At 49.0% G+C, this 15,677-nt stretch overlaps 1 protein-coding gene across 1 annotated transcript in view; it reads right to left on the reverse strand.

Moving 5' to 3' along the window:
• Positions 1 to 15,677, reverse strand: part of LOC140384429 (D(4) dopamine receptor-like) — a 113,423-nt gene that overhangs the window by 70,375 nt on the left and 27,371 nt on the right. The window contains exon 2 of the mRNA XM_072466117.1: positions 4,733 to 4,845. Within this exon, the coding sequence (XP_072322218.1) occupies positions 4,733 to 4,845 (113 nt within the window). The remainder of the gene's footprint in view (positions 1 to 4,732; positions 4,846 to 15,677) is intronic.

Genomic DNA, 15,677 nt, shown 5'->3' on the forward strand with positions numbered 1-15,677 from the left:
GTGTTGGGATCCAGTGGAGCAGATGGGTTTATTTCCTGCAACAGCTGCCTCAACAATACACTTTATTCCTGTGCCGATCTTTACTTTAGTTTTGCTTTGCTGCAGGCATTGATTAATGCGGTGAAAATCTCACCCTTCTCCGTAATGGTTTCGACACTCTCACAGTAAAGTGTTTTTTGGAGGCTCCGCACCTTGGTTACTCTGATTCCTCGCCAATTCATTTATCCTATGTGTGCCCCACAACCTAGAGAACTGACCAGCTATGGTGTGGCTGATGACGTGGGCAGGCTGCTGTGGCTTGGATCTGCAGCATTTCACAAAATGGTTCCATTTGCCACATTTGTTACAGAGTTTACCAAATTCCAGACATGTAGTTGTGTTCCGTGAGTGAGGCTGCAGTTGGAACAGGGTCTGCCCTGTTGCATGAAAACTCCTGTTCCCACCCTAACTCTTTGCTGCCTCTTTCTGGCTGATTACTCAGCATACAGATGCTGATGGCAGATTCCAAGGTTAAACCTTTCTCACAAAGAAGCTACTTGCAAACAACATCACTCTGGACGCCACACACAATGCTATCTCTCACCAACTCAGTGGTGAGTGTGCCAAACATGCATTTCTTTGTTAGAATGTTTAAATTCACAGCATATAACCATAATTTGAATGGACATTTCAAATGTTTAGTTGGTTGTATTGAACACATGTCTATCCAGTATGATGTTCTTTACTGGTATGCATATGTGCTTGAACTTTTTTCAGCGGTATTTCGGGATCCTCCTTCTTTTCCTCCTTTTAAAAAACAAAGGACGCGTATTTCTCAACCTCCTCAAGACCCGCTAAATTTAGGAGAGTGTACACCTGTAACTCTTTGATTTGTCCGATAGGCTAGCACCGCAGTAGATATGACGCCCTTTTTCAAATTTTGTGAAGTTATCTGTGATGATTTCGTCCAACGTGAGTGGGTCAATGCTCTGTGCCAATCTGCCAACTCCTGACACCATGTAGAAATATTGGGTTCCAATAACTGGAGACCGGAGACAGTAGATGTGTATTAACAGCAACTGAGTAGCTCTTACATGCTGTGCCTCAGCCCACGCTCAGGGAGAACTCACGCCTCCTGACGCGAGACTCCTTTTGTATTCCTGTCTTCCCACCACCAATGTGACCACCCCATTGACAGTTAGATTCTCTCTGTTGGAGATGGCCATTAACTGGCAATTCTGTGCCATGAATGTCACTAATCAGCCTGAATATTGTCCAAATCATGCTGCGTGCAGGAATTCCATGCCTCAGTATCTGAGGAGTTGCAAATGCTTCTTAACATTTTCATTCCAACGCTGTCAGACCTGGAACATTCCGCATTTCAGTGCTGGTGACCTCAGGGGTGGGAGTTCATCCCTGACCAAATTGCTAAATTCGGCAGGTTAATTACCCACTCTGGCTGGACATGGTTTCTCGGAGGTTCCATCACGTGGCTTCCTATTTCTAACAGTCGAAGGTGGCCAAACAGCACTTTTGTCCCATCTCCAAGATTTTTATAATGATTAAATATGAATATCAGAGAACATGACAGGCAACACCATTAAAAAAAAAAAATATCCCAATGGTTTTCCCCCGAGTTTTGATCATAACACTGCATTTAAGATTAATCTTTAATTCCTGGACGCGTGGCTTGTAACTTTGTAACCTCCAAGAGATTGTGAGCGCGACTCTCCGGCACTGTTGCACTCTCACTCAAGCGTAACGAGGCCGTTGAATAACGCGAGAGACCAAAAACGAGATCCGTGCCAGGCGCCAAACAGTTTGCGATGCAACCGGCCCACTCCCGTAAGTTAAATTGGGATCTCGCCATAGCATGGCGAGAAACCAATTATCACCACTTAAGCCCCATTTCCATACAGTTAACGGGAGTGACCCCATAACCACCAGCCTCCAGTCATTCAGCGGCCTCCCCAGCAAGTGCTCACGCTGGCGCCGATTAGTACTCCTTTTGAAAAACGTGAAACTGGTGGAAGAGTTTCTGTGGAGAGCGGAGGAGGTGAGTAGCCATCTCTGCTCACAGGCAAAGAGCCCGGGTGTGCTGGGCTTGCCACCCCAGTGCTCGGTTGGGGGACCGTCCGTGGGGATGGGCCGCCATTTGGGGGGGTGGGGGGGGGGGCAACCGCTCGCAGCTACACCATGCCAACCCCTGGATCATTTACCAGTTCCGGGCCAAGCCTTGTCGCTGCCCGTTTACCCCAACAGCCACCCATAACCGCCACCGACTGCCGAGGTCTCTGGCTGCGATTGCTAATAGAGAATTGGCAATCGTGGTTAAGTTATCACTTCATAGATGCCAATCATACCTTGATGCCTGAACACTGTGCTTGAACACTGCAGGAGACAACACCACAGACACAACATCCGAACATACAGGGGATGGGACACAGCACCGAGGACTTGTCCACAGTCAGAGAGTGGGCGAGTGCCACGGGGATGGGGGGGGGGGGGGGGAAGAGAGATGAGCAAAGGGTCCGGGGGTCAGCCCGCATTGCGGAAGGGAATGACAGAGGCATCATAATTGCTTTGCGAAAAGGTGTTTTATGTGTTGGACAAACCCCACTCCCAATGGTGCTGCCCCCTCATCCCCCCAACCCCCACTCCCCCTACCTATCTGCCCTCCCCCTCCCCGGTGCCCTCAGTTATCCTCAACGTGCTTTGCCCTCCTAGCTCTACCACTACTTTTAGGTGCTTTCCCAGAATGCAAATCAGAGATGGAGGCAGCCATCTGCCTACATCGTCCCATGGCCTTCGATGCCCTTGACGGGTGTCCTCTGGGGGCTCCATGCCAGAGGGCCCGGCTCACTTTTTGGCAGCACATGCACAGACATGCCAACCTGCCCCGTGTGCTGACTGCGAGATGCAAATACTTCAGAGTGGTGGAACTCGGGGGAGCTGGTGCCCACCGTTACCACTCCATGGGACAGGTCCAGATTGGCACTCAGCGCCCCCTCCTCCTGGTCGGTGTCCATAAGGCCCTGGGGTCCTCCTTGGGATGGAGGGGCAGCTGGATCGAGCCCTTGCTGCCCCTGCATCATCTGGCTCTGCCGGCCCTGGCGGCTCCCCATGGTGTGCACCATAGTGCCGACGCCCTCAGCAATGCCCACCAGCGACTGGGACAAGCTCCGCAGAGCCTCAGCCATGCCCATCTGAGAGCGGGACATGTCCCGCAGAATGTCATCAATGTCAGCCTGGTACTGGGTGACATCACCCAGCAAGTCGGACATTCTGCCGAGACCCTCAGCCATGGCCGTCACCCACTGCGCGATGCCTTGGACAACTTCACTCATGGTGCCTACATCATGCACAGGCTCGCCACTGCGGTCGCCACCCTAGCATCCTGTTGGCCTCGGTGCCATGCATTGCTAGTGACATCTCCTGCACCCCTAGCCTCTGGGACTCCGCCAAGTGGCTATGGATCTGCTGGAGTGACGCGGATACCTCCCTCTGAACGCCTAGGTTGGTCCCTATCGTCTCCATCAGCTCCGGGTAATCCTGTTCCACAGATTCAGCATCAGGCTGGGACCCAGCGGGGTCCTGGGATCCAGCAGCCTCCCGGGTGCTGTCTCGCCTGGGAGTTCCTGCCTCCACCTCATGAGCATCAACAGCGGTGTGGTGCTCACCACATTGTGCCCCAGAAACCTATCCACTAACATGTCCGACCGAGGTATGTGTATCTGCGCTGGTGGAGGGTGGTGAAGGCAGCTGTGCTGCGACCACGGTTGCATTCTCGGAGCTCTCCTCCGAGATGTTCTCCTCGGAGTCAGGAGAGGGGACCGCCCAGGATGGGCCGCGCTGTCGCCTGGAGGACCTGCAGGAAGATGGACATGTGGTCAGTAGAAGGGATGGGTCAGTCAGTTAGGCAATAACAACTCAGGTTTGACAGGTACTCCTGTTGGAGCTCGGTGGTTCCTCACCTCTGCAGGTCCGCCAGCTTCCATGTGACTAACCGATCTGTCTCGGCCACACCAGTCACCTCCAGGGCCCCTTCCTCGAATGAGGTGAGGGTTCTTATGTGTGGACATCTGCGCCAGTCTGGGCCCTCTCTTGACGATTATGGGAGAACTTTTCCTGAGGAGACATAGAGAGGGCATCGTTAGCCACACGTGTGTTTCGCAGTGGTAGGAGAGGGCGAGTGAAGGAGGGGTTGTGGGGTGGGGTAGGGTGGGGGGAGGGGGGGTGGAGGGAGTTGGAGGGTGGATGCTCCCTTGGTGGTGGTCGTGGGGGGGGGGGGGGGGGGGTGCATTGGCGTCTACTCACTCGTGCTGCCCCGCCGGTAGATCAGTGACCTTCCAGGAGTCTCCCCAGGTTAGCATATCTGAATCTTGGGGCCGGTCTTCTGGGCACCATTGTTGCAAGCTGGCTGGGGTTGGCTGAGCAAGTGCAGCTTAAGTGCTGCTCGTCCTTGTTAGCGGGGGGCTGGCAAGCGCGGTCCCAGCGAATCGGCTGGTGAGCCTCGTTAAGTGGACCAATTAATGTTGAATTGCATTGCGGCCTCGCTGGGCCGAGGGCCGGAAAGCTCGCGGCAATTCCCGCTCACTACCACAGTTAAAACTTTTTCCGGAGAATTACACCCTGTTTAATTTTCAATGTGGCCCTTCTGTCAATGTTTCACCAGGCCTCAAGGTGGCTTTGAGAGGTAAGTCTGAAAGTTCCAAGTTAGGATACAATGTTTGAAAATTTGAGAAGTACTCACCTATCCACACTGATGGAACACAAATTGAAAATAGACGCCGTGCACAGCATCACATCCATAGTCATGAGATAATCACAGAGACCTGGGCCGAGGGTCCAGACTCCACCCTGGAACTGAAAAAACAAAACTTGCTCACAACTGGGGTATCATAACATTGACACAATTATGCGCATCTAATGTGAACAACAACAATGATTTACACTTAGAAAGTGCCTTTAAAGTAATGAAAGTTCTCTCGCTTCTTCACAGGAGCTTTATTAAACATAGTATGACATTGAGCCACATAAGGAGATATCAGGTCAGGTGACCAACAGCTTGGTCAAAGAGGCAAGTTTTAAGGAATGTCTCAAAGGAGAAAAGCATGGCTGAGAGGCGACGAGGTGCAGGGAGGCAATTCCATAGGCTCCTGAAGGCACGACCACCAATGGTGGAGCAATTTAATTGGGAATGCACAAGAGGCCACAATTAGAGAAATGCTGGCATATTGGAGAGTTGTGGGGGTGGAAGTGACTCCAGAGAATCTGAAGCAAAGGATGAGAATTTTAAAGTCAAGACATGGCTTGACCTGAAATCAGTGTAATTCACAGAGCATCCAAGATTTGCTGAGAATTATTGGTTTGACCTCAAGTTTACAGAGAGAAGTATGTGGAAGACCAGCCAGTAGTGCATTAGAATGGTCAAGTCTAGACGTAAAAAGGCATGTAAGAGGGTTTCAGCAACTGGTTAGCTGATATGAGGGGGTGGGGGGGTGCAAAGACTGGTATTGTTACGGAGGTGGAAATAGGCAACATGAATATGATGAATATGATGAGGGTTAAGAGCTCATCTTGGGATCAAATGTGACACCAACATTGCAGACAGAATGACATAATCTCAGACTGTAGCCAGAGAGAGGGATGGAGTTGATAGCTAGTTAGCGACATTTGGATTGAGGACCAAAAACAATGGTTTCAGTCCTCCAAATACCCAATTGGAGGAGATTGCTGTTTATCGAGTAGTGAATATCAGATAAGCAGTCTGATAATTTAGCGACAATGGAGGAGTCGAAAGAGGCAGTGGTGAGGTAGAGCTGGGTGTCATCAGCAAACATGTGGGAACTAACGCTGTGACCTTCGATGATGTCGCTTTGGGGGAGCAGTTAGATTAGAACTAACAGGAGTACAAGAGTAAATCCGTGGGGGAAACCAGAGATAATGGAAAACAGGAAGAGAAGCCATTGTAAGTTATTCTCTGGCTATGATTGGACAGATAAGAATGGGAGCATGTCAAAATAGTCCCATCCAACTAGACCACAGTGGAGAGACATTGGAGGAGGATGGTGTGGTCAACCGTGTCAAGGCTGCAGACAGGGCGGGAAGGACAAAGAGGAAAATTTTACGTTTGTCAAAGTCACATAGAATGCCATTTTGGCAGGGAAAGTAGCCTGTATTGAAGGATTCAAAATGGAGGTTGGGGGGGGGGGTGGTTGGAGGTTGGGGTGGGAGATCAGGGTGGGGGGTCAGAGGTTGAGGTGTGGGGGTTGGAGGTTGGATGACAGGGTTGGCGATCGGTTTGGTGGTGGGGGCCAGAGGTTGGGGGTGTATGGGACCAAGGTCTGGGATCCGAGGTGGGGGTCGGGTGTAAGATGCTGGCGGTCAGAGGTCGGGATTTGGACATTTGAACAGTTTGCCAACCTATAAATGACCCCTTGACCCTGTTACCTGTTAGTTAACCAATCCTCTATCCATACTAATATCTTAATCTCAACACCATGAGGTCTTGCTTATACAGTAACTTTTTATTTCACACCTCATTGAATACAATTTGGAAATACATCTACGCTACATAAAGGTTTCCCTTTATTTATCTTGCTTTTTACATCCTTAAAGAACCTTCGAATAAATTTGTCAAATATGCTTTCTCCTTCATAAAACCATGTTGCCTGCTTTGATTTTATTATAATTTTATTTACATAGAATTTACAGTGCAGAAGGAAGCCATTCGGCCCATCGAGTCTGCACCGGCCCTTGGAAAGAACACCCCACTTAAGCCCAGACCTCCACCCTATCCCCGTAACCCCACCTAACCATTTTAGACATTAAGGGCAATTTAGCACAGCCAATTTAGCTAACCTGCACATCTTTGGACTGTGGGAGGGAACCGGAGCACCCGGAGGAAAGCCACGCAGACATGGGGAGAACGTGCAGACTCCGCACAGACAGTGACCCAAGCTGGGAATCGAACCCTGGACCCTGGCGCTATGAAGCAACTGTACTAACCACTGTGCTACCGTGCCGCCCTTTTCCATGTGTCCTGCTACCACTTCCTTTCTAATGGATCCCAGCATTTCCCAATGACAGCTGTTAGTTTTCTGCTTTCTGTCCCCCTCCATTTTTGAACTGCAGATGTTACACATGCAGTTTTCCAAACTGGTGAATCCTTCTAGAATCTAGGGAATTCTGAAATTTTACAACCAATGCATGCATTATCCCTACAGCCACTCCCTTTAAGACCTTCAGATGAAGGACACCATGTCATAGCATCCCTACAGTGCAGAAGGAGGCCATTCGGCCCACCGTGTCTGCACTGACCCCCTGAAAGAGCACTCCACCTCAGCACACTCCCCCACCCCATCCCAATAACCCCCTAACCTAACCTGCATAAGGGGCAATTTAGCATAGCCAATCCACTTAACCTCTATATCTTTGCACTATCATTTGTCTATATATGTGTTTCTGGAACCCATCTCTTCATTCATCTGTTGAAGGAGCTGCGCTCCAAAAGCTAGTGATTCGGAAAAAAAACGTTGGACTTTAACCTGGTGTTGTAAGAATTCTTACTGTGCCCACCCTAGTCCAACGCCAGCATCTCCACATCATGCATATCTTTGGACTGTGGGAGGAAGCCAGTGCATCCAGAGGAAAGTCATGCAGACACGGGGAGAAAGTGCAAACTTCACACAATCACCCCACTGAGCCGTCCAGGGATCTTGTCAACCATTGGTCCCATTAATGTTCCTACCACTTATTCTCTTGTGATCAATCTAGTGATTTATTAAAGTTCCTCACTCCATTTTGCTCCTTGAAATTTATACTATCATTGGAATGCTTTTAGCGTTGTCCACCACGAAGGAAAAGTCATTGGCAAATAGGGTTAAGGAAAATCCCAAGGCTTTTTACACGTACATAAAAAGCAAGAGGGTAGCCAGGGAAAGGGTTGGCCCACTGAAGGATAGGCAAGGGAATCTATGTGTGGAGCCAGAGGAAATGGGCGAGGTACTAAATGAATACTTTGCATCAGTATTCAACAAAGAGAAGGAATTGGTGGATGTTGAGCCTGGAGAATGGTGTGAGATAGCCTGGGTCACATTGAGATCCAAAAAGACGAGGTGTTGGGCGTCTTGAAAAATATCAAGGTAGATACGTCCACAGGGCCTGATGGGATCTACCCCAGAATACTGAAGGAGGCTAGAGAGGAAATTGCTGTTGCCTTGACCGAAATCTTTGAATCCTCACTGTCTTCAGGTGATGTCCCGGAGGACTGGAGAATAGCCAATGTTGTTCCTCTGTTTAAGAAGGGTAGCAAGGATAATCCAGGGAACTACAGGCTGGTGAGCCTTACTTCAGTGGTAGGGAAATTACTGGAGAGAATTCTTCGAGACAGGATCTACTCCCATTTGGAAGCAAATGGACGTATTAGTGAGAGGCAGCATGGTTTTGTGAAGGGGAGGTCGTGTCTCACTAACTTGATAGAGTTTTTCGAGGAGGTCACAAAGATGATTGATGCAGGTAGGGCAGTGGATGTTGTCTATATGGACTTCAGTAAGGCCTTTGACAAGGTCCCTCATTTTCATAGAATTTACAGTGCAGAAGGAGGCCATTCGGCCCATCGAGTCTGCACCGGCTCTTGGAAAGAGCACCCTACCCAAGGTCAACACCTCCACCCTATCCCCATAACCCAGTAACCCCACCCACCCCAACACCAAGGGCAATTTTGGACGCTAAGGGCAATTTATTATGGCCAATCCACCTAACCTGCACATCTTTGGACTGTGGGAGGAAACCGGAGCACCCGGAGGAAACCCACGCACACACGGGGAGGATGTGCAGACTCCGCACAGACAGTGACCCAAGCCGGAATCGAACCTGGGACCCTGGAGCTGTGAAGCAATTGTGCTATCCACAATGCTACCATGCTGCTCATGGTAGACTAGTACAAAAGGTGAAGTCACACGGGATCAGGGGTGAGCTGGCAAGGTGGATACAGAACTGGCTAGGTCATAGAAGGCAGAGAGTAGCAATGGAAGGATGCTTTTCTAATTGGAGGGCGGTGACCAGTGGTGTTCCGCAGGCATCAGTGCTGGGACCTTTGCTGTTTGTAGTATATATAAATGATTTGGAGGAAAATGTAACTGGTCCGATTCGTAAGTTTGCAGACGACCAAAGGTTAGTGGAATTGCGGATCGCGAGGAGGACTGTCAGAGGATACAGCAGGATTTAGATTGTTTGAAGACTTGGGCGGAGAGATGGCAGATGGCGTTTAATCCGGACAAATGTGAGGTAATGCATTTTGGAAGGTCTAATACAGGTTGGGAATATACAGTGAATGGTAGAACTCTCAAGAGTATTGAAAGTCAGAGAGATCTAGGTGTACAGGTCCACAGGTCACTGAAAGGGGCAACACAGGTGGAGAAGGTAGTCAAGAAGGCATACGGCAAGCTTGCCTTCATTGGCCGGGGCATTGAGTACAAGAATTGGCAAGTCATGTTGCAGCTGTATAGAACCTTAGTTAGGCCACACTTGGAGTATAGCGTTCAATTCTGGTCGCCGCACTACCAGAAGGATGTGGAGGCTTTAGATTCGGTGCAGAAGAGATTTACCAGAATGTTGCCTGGTATGGAGGGCATTAGCTATGAGGAGAGGTTGAATAAACTTGGTTTGTTCTCACTGGAACGACGGAGGTTGAGGGGTGACCTGATAGAGGTCTACAAAATTATGAGGGGCAGAGACAGAGTGATTAGTCAGAGGCTTTTCCCCAGGGTAGAGGGGTCAATTACTAGGGGTCATAGGTTTAAGGTGAGAGGGGCAAGGTTTAGAGTAGATGTACGAGGCAAGTTTTTTTTTTTTACACAGAGGGTAGTGGGTGCCTGGAACTCGCTACCGGAGGTGGTGGAGGAAGCAGGGACGATAGTGACATTTAAGGGGCATCTTGACAAATACATGAATAGGATGGGAATAGAGGGATACGGACCCAGTAAGTATAGAAGATTGTAGTTTGGTCGGGCAGCATGGTCGGCACGGGCTTGGAGGGCCGAAGGGCCTGTTCATGTGCTGTACATTTCTTTGTTCTTTGTTGTTTGAAGGCAGATATTTGTTCAAAGTCTCTGTCGTTCCTGGTTTCCCAATTAATCATGGCCTCATCCTCTAAAGGACCAATATTTATTTGAACAACCCTTTGCATTTTCATATACTTGTAGAATCTTACTGCCTGATTTTATATTTGTTGCTAGTTTACTTTCATGTTCTAATTTATCCCGCTTAATTTTTGCAAGTCGGCTTTTGCTGGTTTCCAATATTTTGGCCGTCCTTAATCTTCACATCATCAAGCACCTTTATTTTCAATTTGATACTCTGCTTAATTTCTTTAGTTAATCATAGATGGCTCATCCCTCTTGTAGAATCTTTCTTTCTCAATGGAATATATCTTTGTTGATAATTATGGACTATTCCCTCAGTGTCTGCCAATGCTTATCCACGGACTTAACTTTTAATCCATTTTCCCAGTCCATGATAGCCAACTCTGTCTGCAAATCTTTGTAATTGTCTTTACTTAAGTTTAAGACATTAATTACAGAACTTTAACTAATTATGAGAATAATCTTAGAAAGGTATTTGATGGGAGAAACTGTCCTGTTTAAGGAGTTTTTCTTTAATTCTAGAAGACTTGTTGGAAAATTCATCACTTAATGCATCTGCTAAGCATTTGTTGCCAATAGCTTCTCTGCTCTTTGCTTTCAATCAGCTTGGGGTTAATTTTGGATACTGCATTCACTTGAATATTTTATTTAAGTCAGAGGATGTGTTGCTTACACTGTCACGAGAACAGTACATTGAGGCTTCTTGGCGATGCTGTGCATGCCTTGGAGTAGGCTGATGGGTCTGGGCACCACCATGAATGTAGTAGTGCCATCTGGACAGATGGGCACTCACACAAAGACCACTTAACAGCCAGAGGATCAAAGAGGCAGTGGCAGCATGGACACAAAATTGGCTGAGGAACAGACAGCAGAAAGAAGCCATGAACAATTATTTTTCAAACTGGAGGGAAATATACCGAGGTGTCCACCAGGGGTTTGGGTAGCAACCATTGCTCTTCTTCATATATATTAATGATCGAGATAGTAACCGACTTCAGGAGAATACAGGCAGCCAGGCTGGTGAAATGGGCAGACAGATGGCAGGTGAAATTTAACTCAGAGGAGTGTGAAGTGATTCATTTCAGTCGGGGAAATGAGGAGAGGCAATATAAACTAAATGGCACAATCTTAAAGGGGTGACAGGAGCAGAGAGACCATTATACAAATCATCGAAGGTGGCAGGACAAGTTGAGAAATTTGTTCAAAAGACATTTGATGAGATACTTAACATAACGTAGTTTGACTTTAAAAATAAAGCAATACACGGCAAAGGCAAGAATGCTATACCAAATCTCAGCCCACAACTTGAATATTGTGGTCAATTCTGACCTCTTTACTTTAGGTATAACACCAATGTCTGAGAGAGAGGACAGAGGAGATTTACGGGAATGATAACGGGGAAGAAGCATTTAAGTTATGTGAAGCGCCTGGAGAAGATGGGACTGTTTTCGTTAGAGCAGTGAAAGGTAAGGGCCGATTGAATAGAGGAAGTTGTTTCAATCCTTAAGTATTTTCATAGAGTAAATAAAGAGAAACTGTTTCCAGTGGCAGGCGGGTAAAAAAGCATTGTGAAAAAAAGTAAAGAGGAAAAGGACGAGGGAGGCGAGGTCAATAAATGCTTTTCTGCAATGAGCAGGCATCATGGTCAGTAAAGCAGGACAGGAGCTGGGAAATCTCTGGAGAGTGACTCACCAGCTGACTATAACTAAGAGACTCGGAATCCCTAACACTTCAACTGAGACTGAGTCTGTGACTCTAACTGAGTAGCTCGAGTCCCTGACCCAATAACTGAGGGACTGAGTCCCTGACCCTATAACTGAGACACTGAGAGATGCTGCCCGTAATAACTGAGACACTGAGTCCCTGAACCAATAACTGAGAGACTGAGTCCCTGACCCTATAACTGAGGCACTGAGAGACCCTGCCCGTATAACTGAGCGACCCTTCCCGTATAACTGAGAGACTGAGTCTCTGACCCTATAACTGAGAGACGGGGACCCTGACCCTATAACTGAGAGACTGGGTCCCTGACCCAATAACTGAGACACTGAGTCTCTGACCCTATAACTGAGACACTGAGTCTCTGACCCGATAACTGAGAGACTGGGCCCCTGACCCTATAACTGAGAGACTGAGTCTCTGACCCTATAACTGAGAGACTGGGATCCTGACCCTATAACTGAGAGACTGGGTCCCTGACCCAATAACTGAGAGACTGGGTCCCTGACCCTATAACTGAGAGACTGGGTCCCAGATCCTATAACTGAGAGACTGGGCCCATGACCCTATAACTGAGAGACTGGGTCCCTGACCCTATAACTGAGAGACTGAGTCCCTAATCCTATAACTGAGACACTGAGTCTCTGACCCGACAACTGAGAGACTGGGCCCCTGACCCTATAACTGAGAGACTGGGTCCCTGATCCTATAACTGAGAGACTGGGCCCATGACCCTATAACTGAGAGACTGGGATCCTGACCCTATAACTGAGAGACTGGGACCCTGACCCAATAACTGAGAGACTGGGTCCCTGACCCTATAACTGAGAGACTGGGTCCCTGATCCTATAACTGAGAGACTGGGTCCCTGATCCTTTAACTGAGAGACTGGGTCCCTGACCCTATAACTGAGAGACTGGGTCCCTGATCCAATAACTGAGAGACTGGGTTCCTGACCCTATAACTGAGAGGCTGGGTCACTGATGCTATAACTGAGAGACTGGGTCACTGACCCTACAACTGAGAGACTGGGTCCCTGACCCTCTAACTGCGAGACTGAGTCCCTGACCCTATAACTGAGAGACTGGGTCACTGACCCTATAATTGAGAGACTGGGTCCCTGACCCTCTAACTGCGAGACTGAGTCCCTGACCCTATAACTGAGAGACTGGGTCACTGACCCTATAATTGAGAGACTGGGTCCCTGACCCTATAACTGAGAGACTCGGTCCTTGACCCTATAACTGAGAGACTGGGTCCCTGATCCTATAACTGAGAGACTGGGTCCCTGACCCTATAACTGAGAGACTCGGTCCTTGACCCTGTAACTGAGAGACTGGGTCCCTGACCCTATAACTGAGAGACTGGGTCACTGACGCTATAACTGAGTGATTGGGTCACTGACCCTATAACTGAGAGACTGGGTCACTGACCCTACAACTGAGAGACTGGGTCCCTGACCTTATAACTGAGAGACTTGAGTCCCTGACCCTATAACTGAGAGACTGGGTCCCTGACCCTATATCTGAGAGACTGAGTCCCTGACCCTATAACTGAGAGACTGGGTCACTGACCCTATAACTGAGAGACTGGGTCCCTGACCCTATAACTGAGAGACTTGAGTCCCTGACCCTATAACTGAGAGACTGGGTCCCTGACCCTATATCTGAGAGACTGGGTCCCTGACCCTATAACTGAGAGACTGGGTCCCTGACCCTATAACTGAGAGACTGGGTCCCTGATCCTATAACTGAGAGACTGGGTCCCTGACCCTCTCACTGAGAGACTGGGTCACTGACGCTATAACTGAGAGACTGGGTCCCTGACCCTACAACTGAGAGACTGGGTCCCTGACCCTCTCACTGAGAGACGGGGTCCCTGACCCTATAACTGAGAGACTGGGTCCCTGACCCTATAACTCAGAGAGTGGTTGCCTGAGCCTATAACTGAGAGACTGGGTCCCTGACCCTATAACTGAGAGACTGAGTCACTGACCCTATAACTGAGAGACTGAGTCACTGACCCAATAACTGAGAGACTGAGTCGCTGACCCTATAACTGAGAGACTGGGTCACTGACCCTATAATTGAGAGACTGGGTCCCTGACCCTATAACTGAGAGGCTGGGTCACTGACTCTATAATTGAGAGACTGGGTCCCTGACCTAGAACTGAGAGACTGAGTCCCTGACCCTATAACTGAGAGACTGTGTCCCTGACCCTATAACTAAGAGAGTGGGTCCCTGACCCTATAAATGAGAGACTGTGTCCCTGACCCTATTACTGAGAGACTGGGCCCCTGACCCTATAATTGAGAGACTGGGTCCCTGACCCTATAACTGAGAGACTGGGTCCCTGACCCTATAACTGAGAGACTGGGTCCCTAACCCTATAACTGCGAGACTGGGTCCCTGATCCTATAACTGAGAGACTGGGTCCCTGACCCTATAACTGAGAGACTTGGTCTCTGACCCTATAACTGAGACACTGAGTCCCTGACCCTATAACTGAGAGAGTGGGTCCCTGACCCTATAACTGAGAGACTGGGTCCCTGACCCTATAACTGAGAGACTGGGTCCCTGACCATATAACTGAGAGACTGGGTCCCTGATCCTATAACTGAGAGACTGGGTCCGTGACCCTATAAATGAGAGACTGTGTCCCTGACCCTTTTACTGAGAGACTGTGTCCCTGATCCTATAACTGAGAGACTGCGTCCCTGACCCTATAACTGAGACACTGGGTCCCTGACCTTATAACTGAGAGACTGGGTCCCTGATCCTATAACTGAGAGACTGGGTCCCTGACCCTATAATTGAGAGACTGGGTCCCTGACCCTCTAACTGCGAGACTGAGTCCCTGACCCTATAACTGAGAGACTGGGTCACTGACCCTATAATTGAGAGACTGGGTCCCTGACCCTATAACTGAGAGACTCGGTCCTTGACCCTATAACTGAGAGACTGGGTCCCTGATCCTATAACTGAGAGACTGGGTCCCTGACCCTATAACTGAGAGACTCGGTCCTTGACCCTGTAACTGAGAGACTGGGTCCCTGACCCTATAACTGAGAGACTGGGTCACTGACGCTATAACTGAGTGATTGGGTCACTGACCCTATAACTGAGAGACTGGGTCACTGACCCTACAACTGAGAGACTGGGTCCCTGACCTTATAACTGAGAGACTTGAGTCCCTGACCCTATAACTGAGAGACTGGGTCCCTGACCCTATATCTGAGAGACTGAGTCCCTGACCCTATAACTGAGAGACTGGGTCACTGACCCTATAACTGAGAGACTGGGTCCCTGACCCTATAACTGAGAGACTTGAGTCCCTGACCCTATAACTGAGAGACTGGGTCCCTGACCCTATATCTGAGAGACTGGGTCCCTGACCCTATAACTGAGAGACTGGGTCCCTGACCCTATAACTGAGAGACTGGGTCCCTGATCCTATAACTGAGAGACTGGGTCCCTGACCCTCTCACTGAGAGACTGGGTCACTGACGCTATAACTGAGAGACTGGGTCCCTGACCCTACAACTGAGAGACTGGGTCCCTGACCCTCTCACTGAGAGACGGGGTCCCTGAGCCTATAACTGAGAGACTGGGTCCCTGACCCTATAACTGAGAGACTGAGTCACTGACCCTATAACTGAGAGACTGAGTCACTGACCCAATAACTGAGAGACTGAGTCGCTGACCCTATAACTGAGAGACTGGGTCACTGACCCTATAATTGAGAGACTGGGTCCCTGACCCTATAACTGAGAGGCTGGGTCACTGACTCTATAATTGAGAGACTGGGTCCCTGACCTAGAACTGAGGGAC

The sequence above is a fragment of the Scyliorhinus torazame genome, chromosome 10 (genome assembly GCF_047496885.1).
Source record: "Scyliorhinus torazame isolate Kashiwa2021f chromosome 10, sScyTor2.1, whole genome shotgun sequence".
NCBI lineage: Eukaryota > Metazoa > Chordata > Chondrichthyes > Carcharhiniformes > Scyliorhinidae > Scyliorhinus > Scyliorhinus torazame.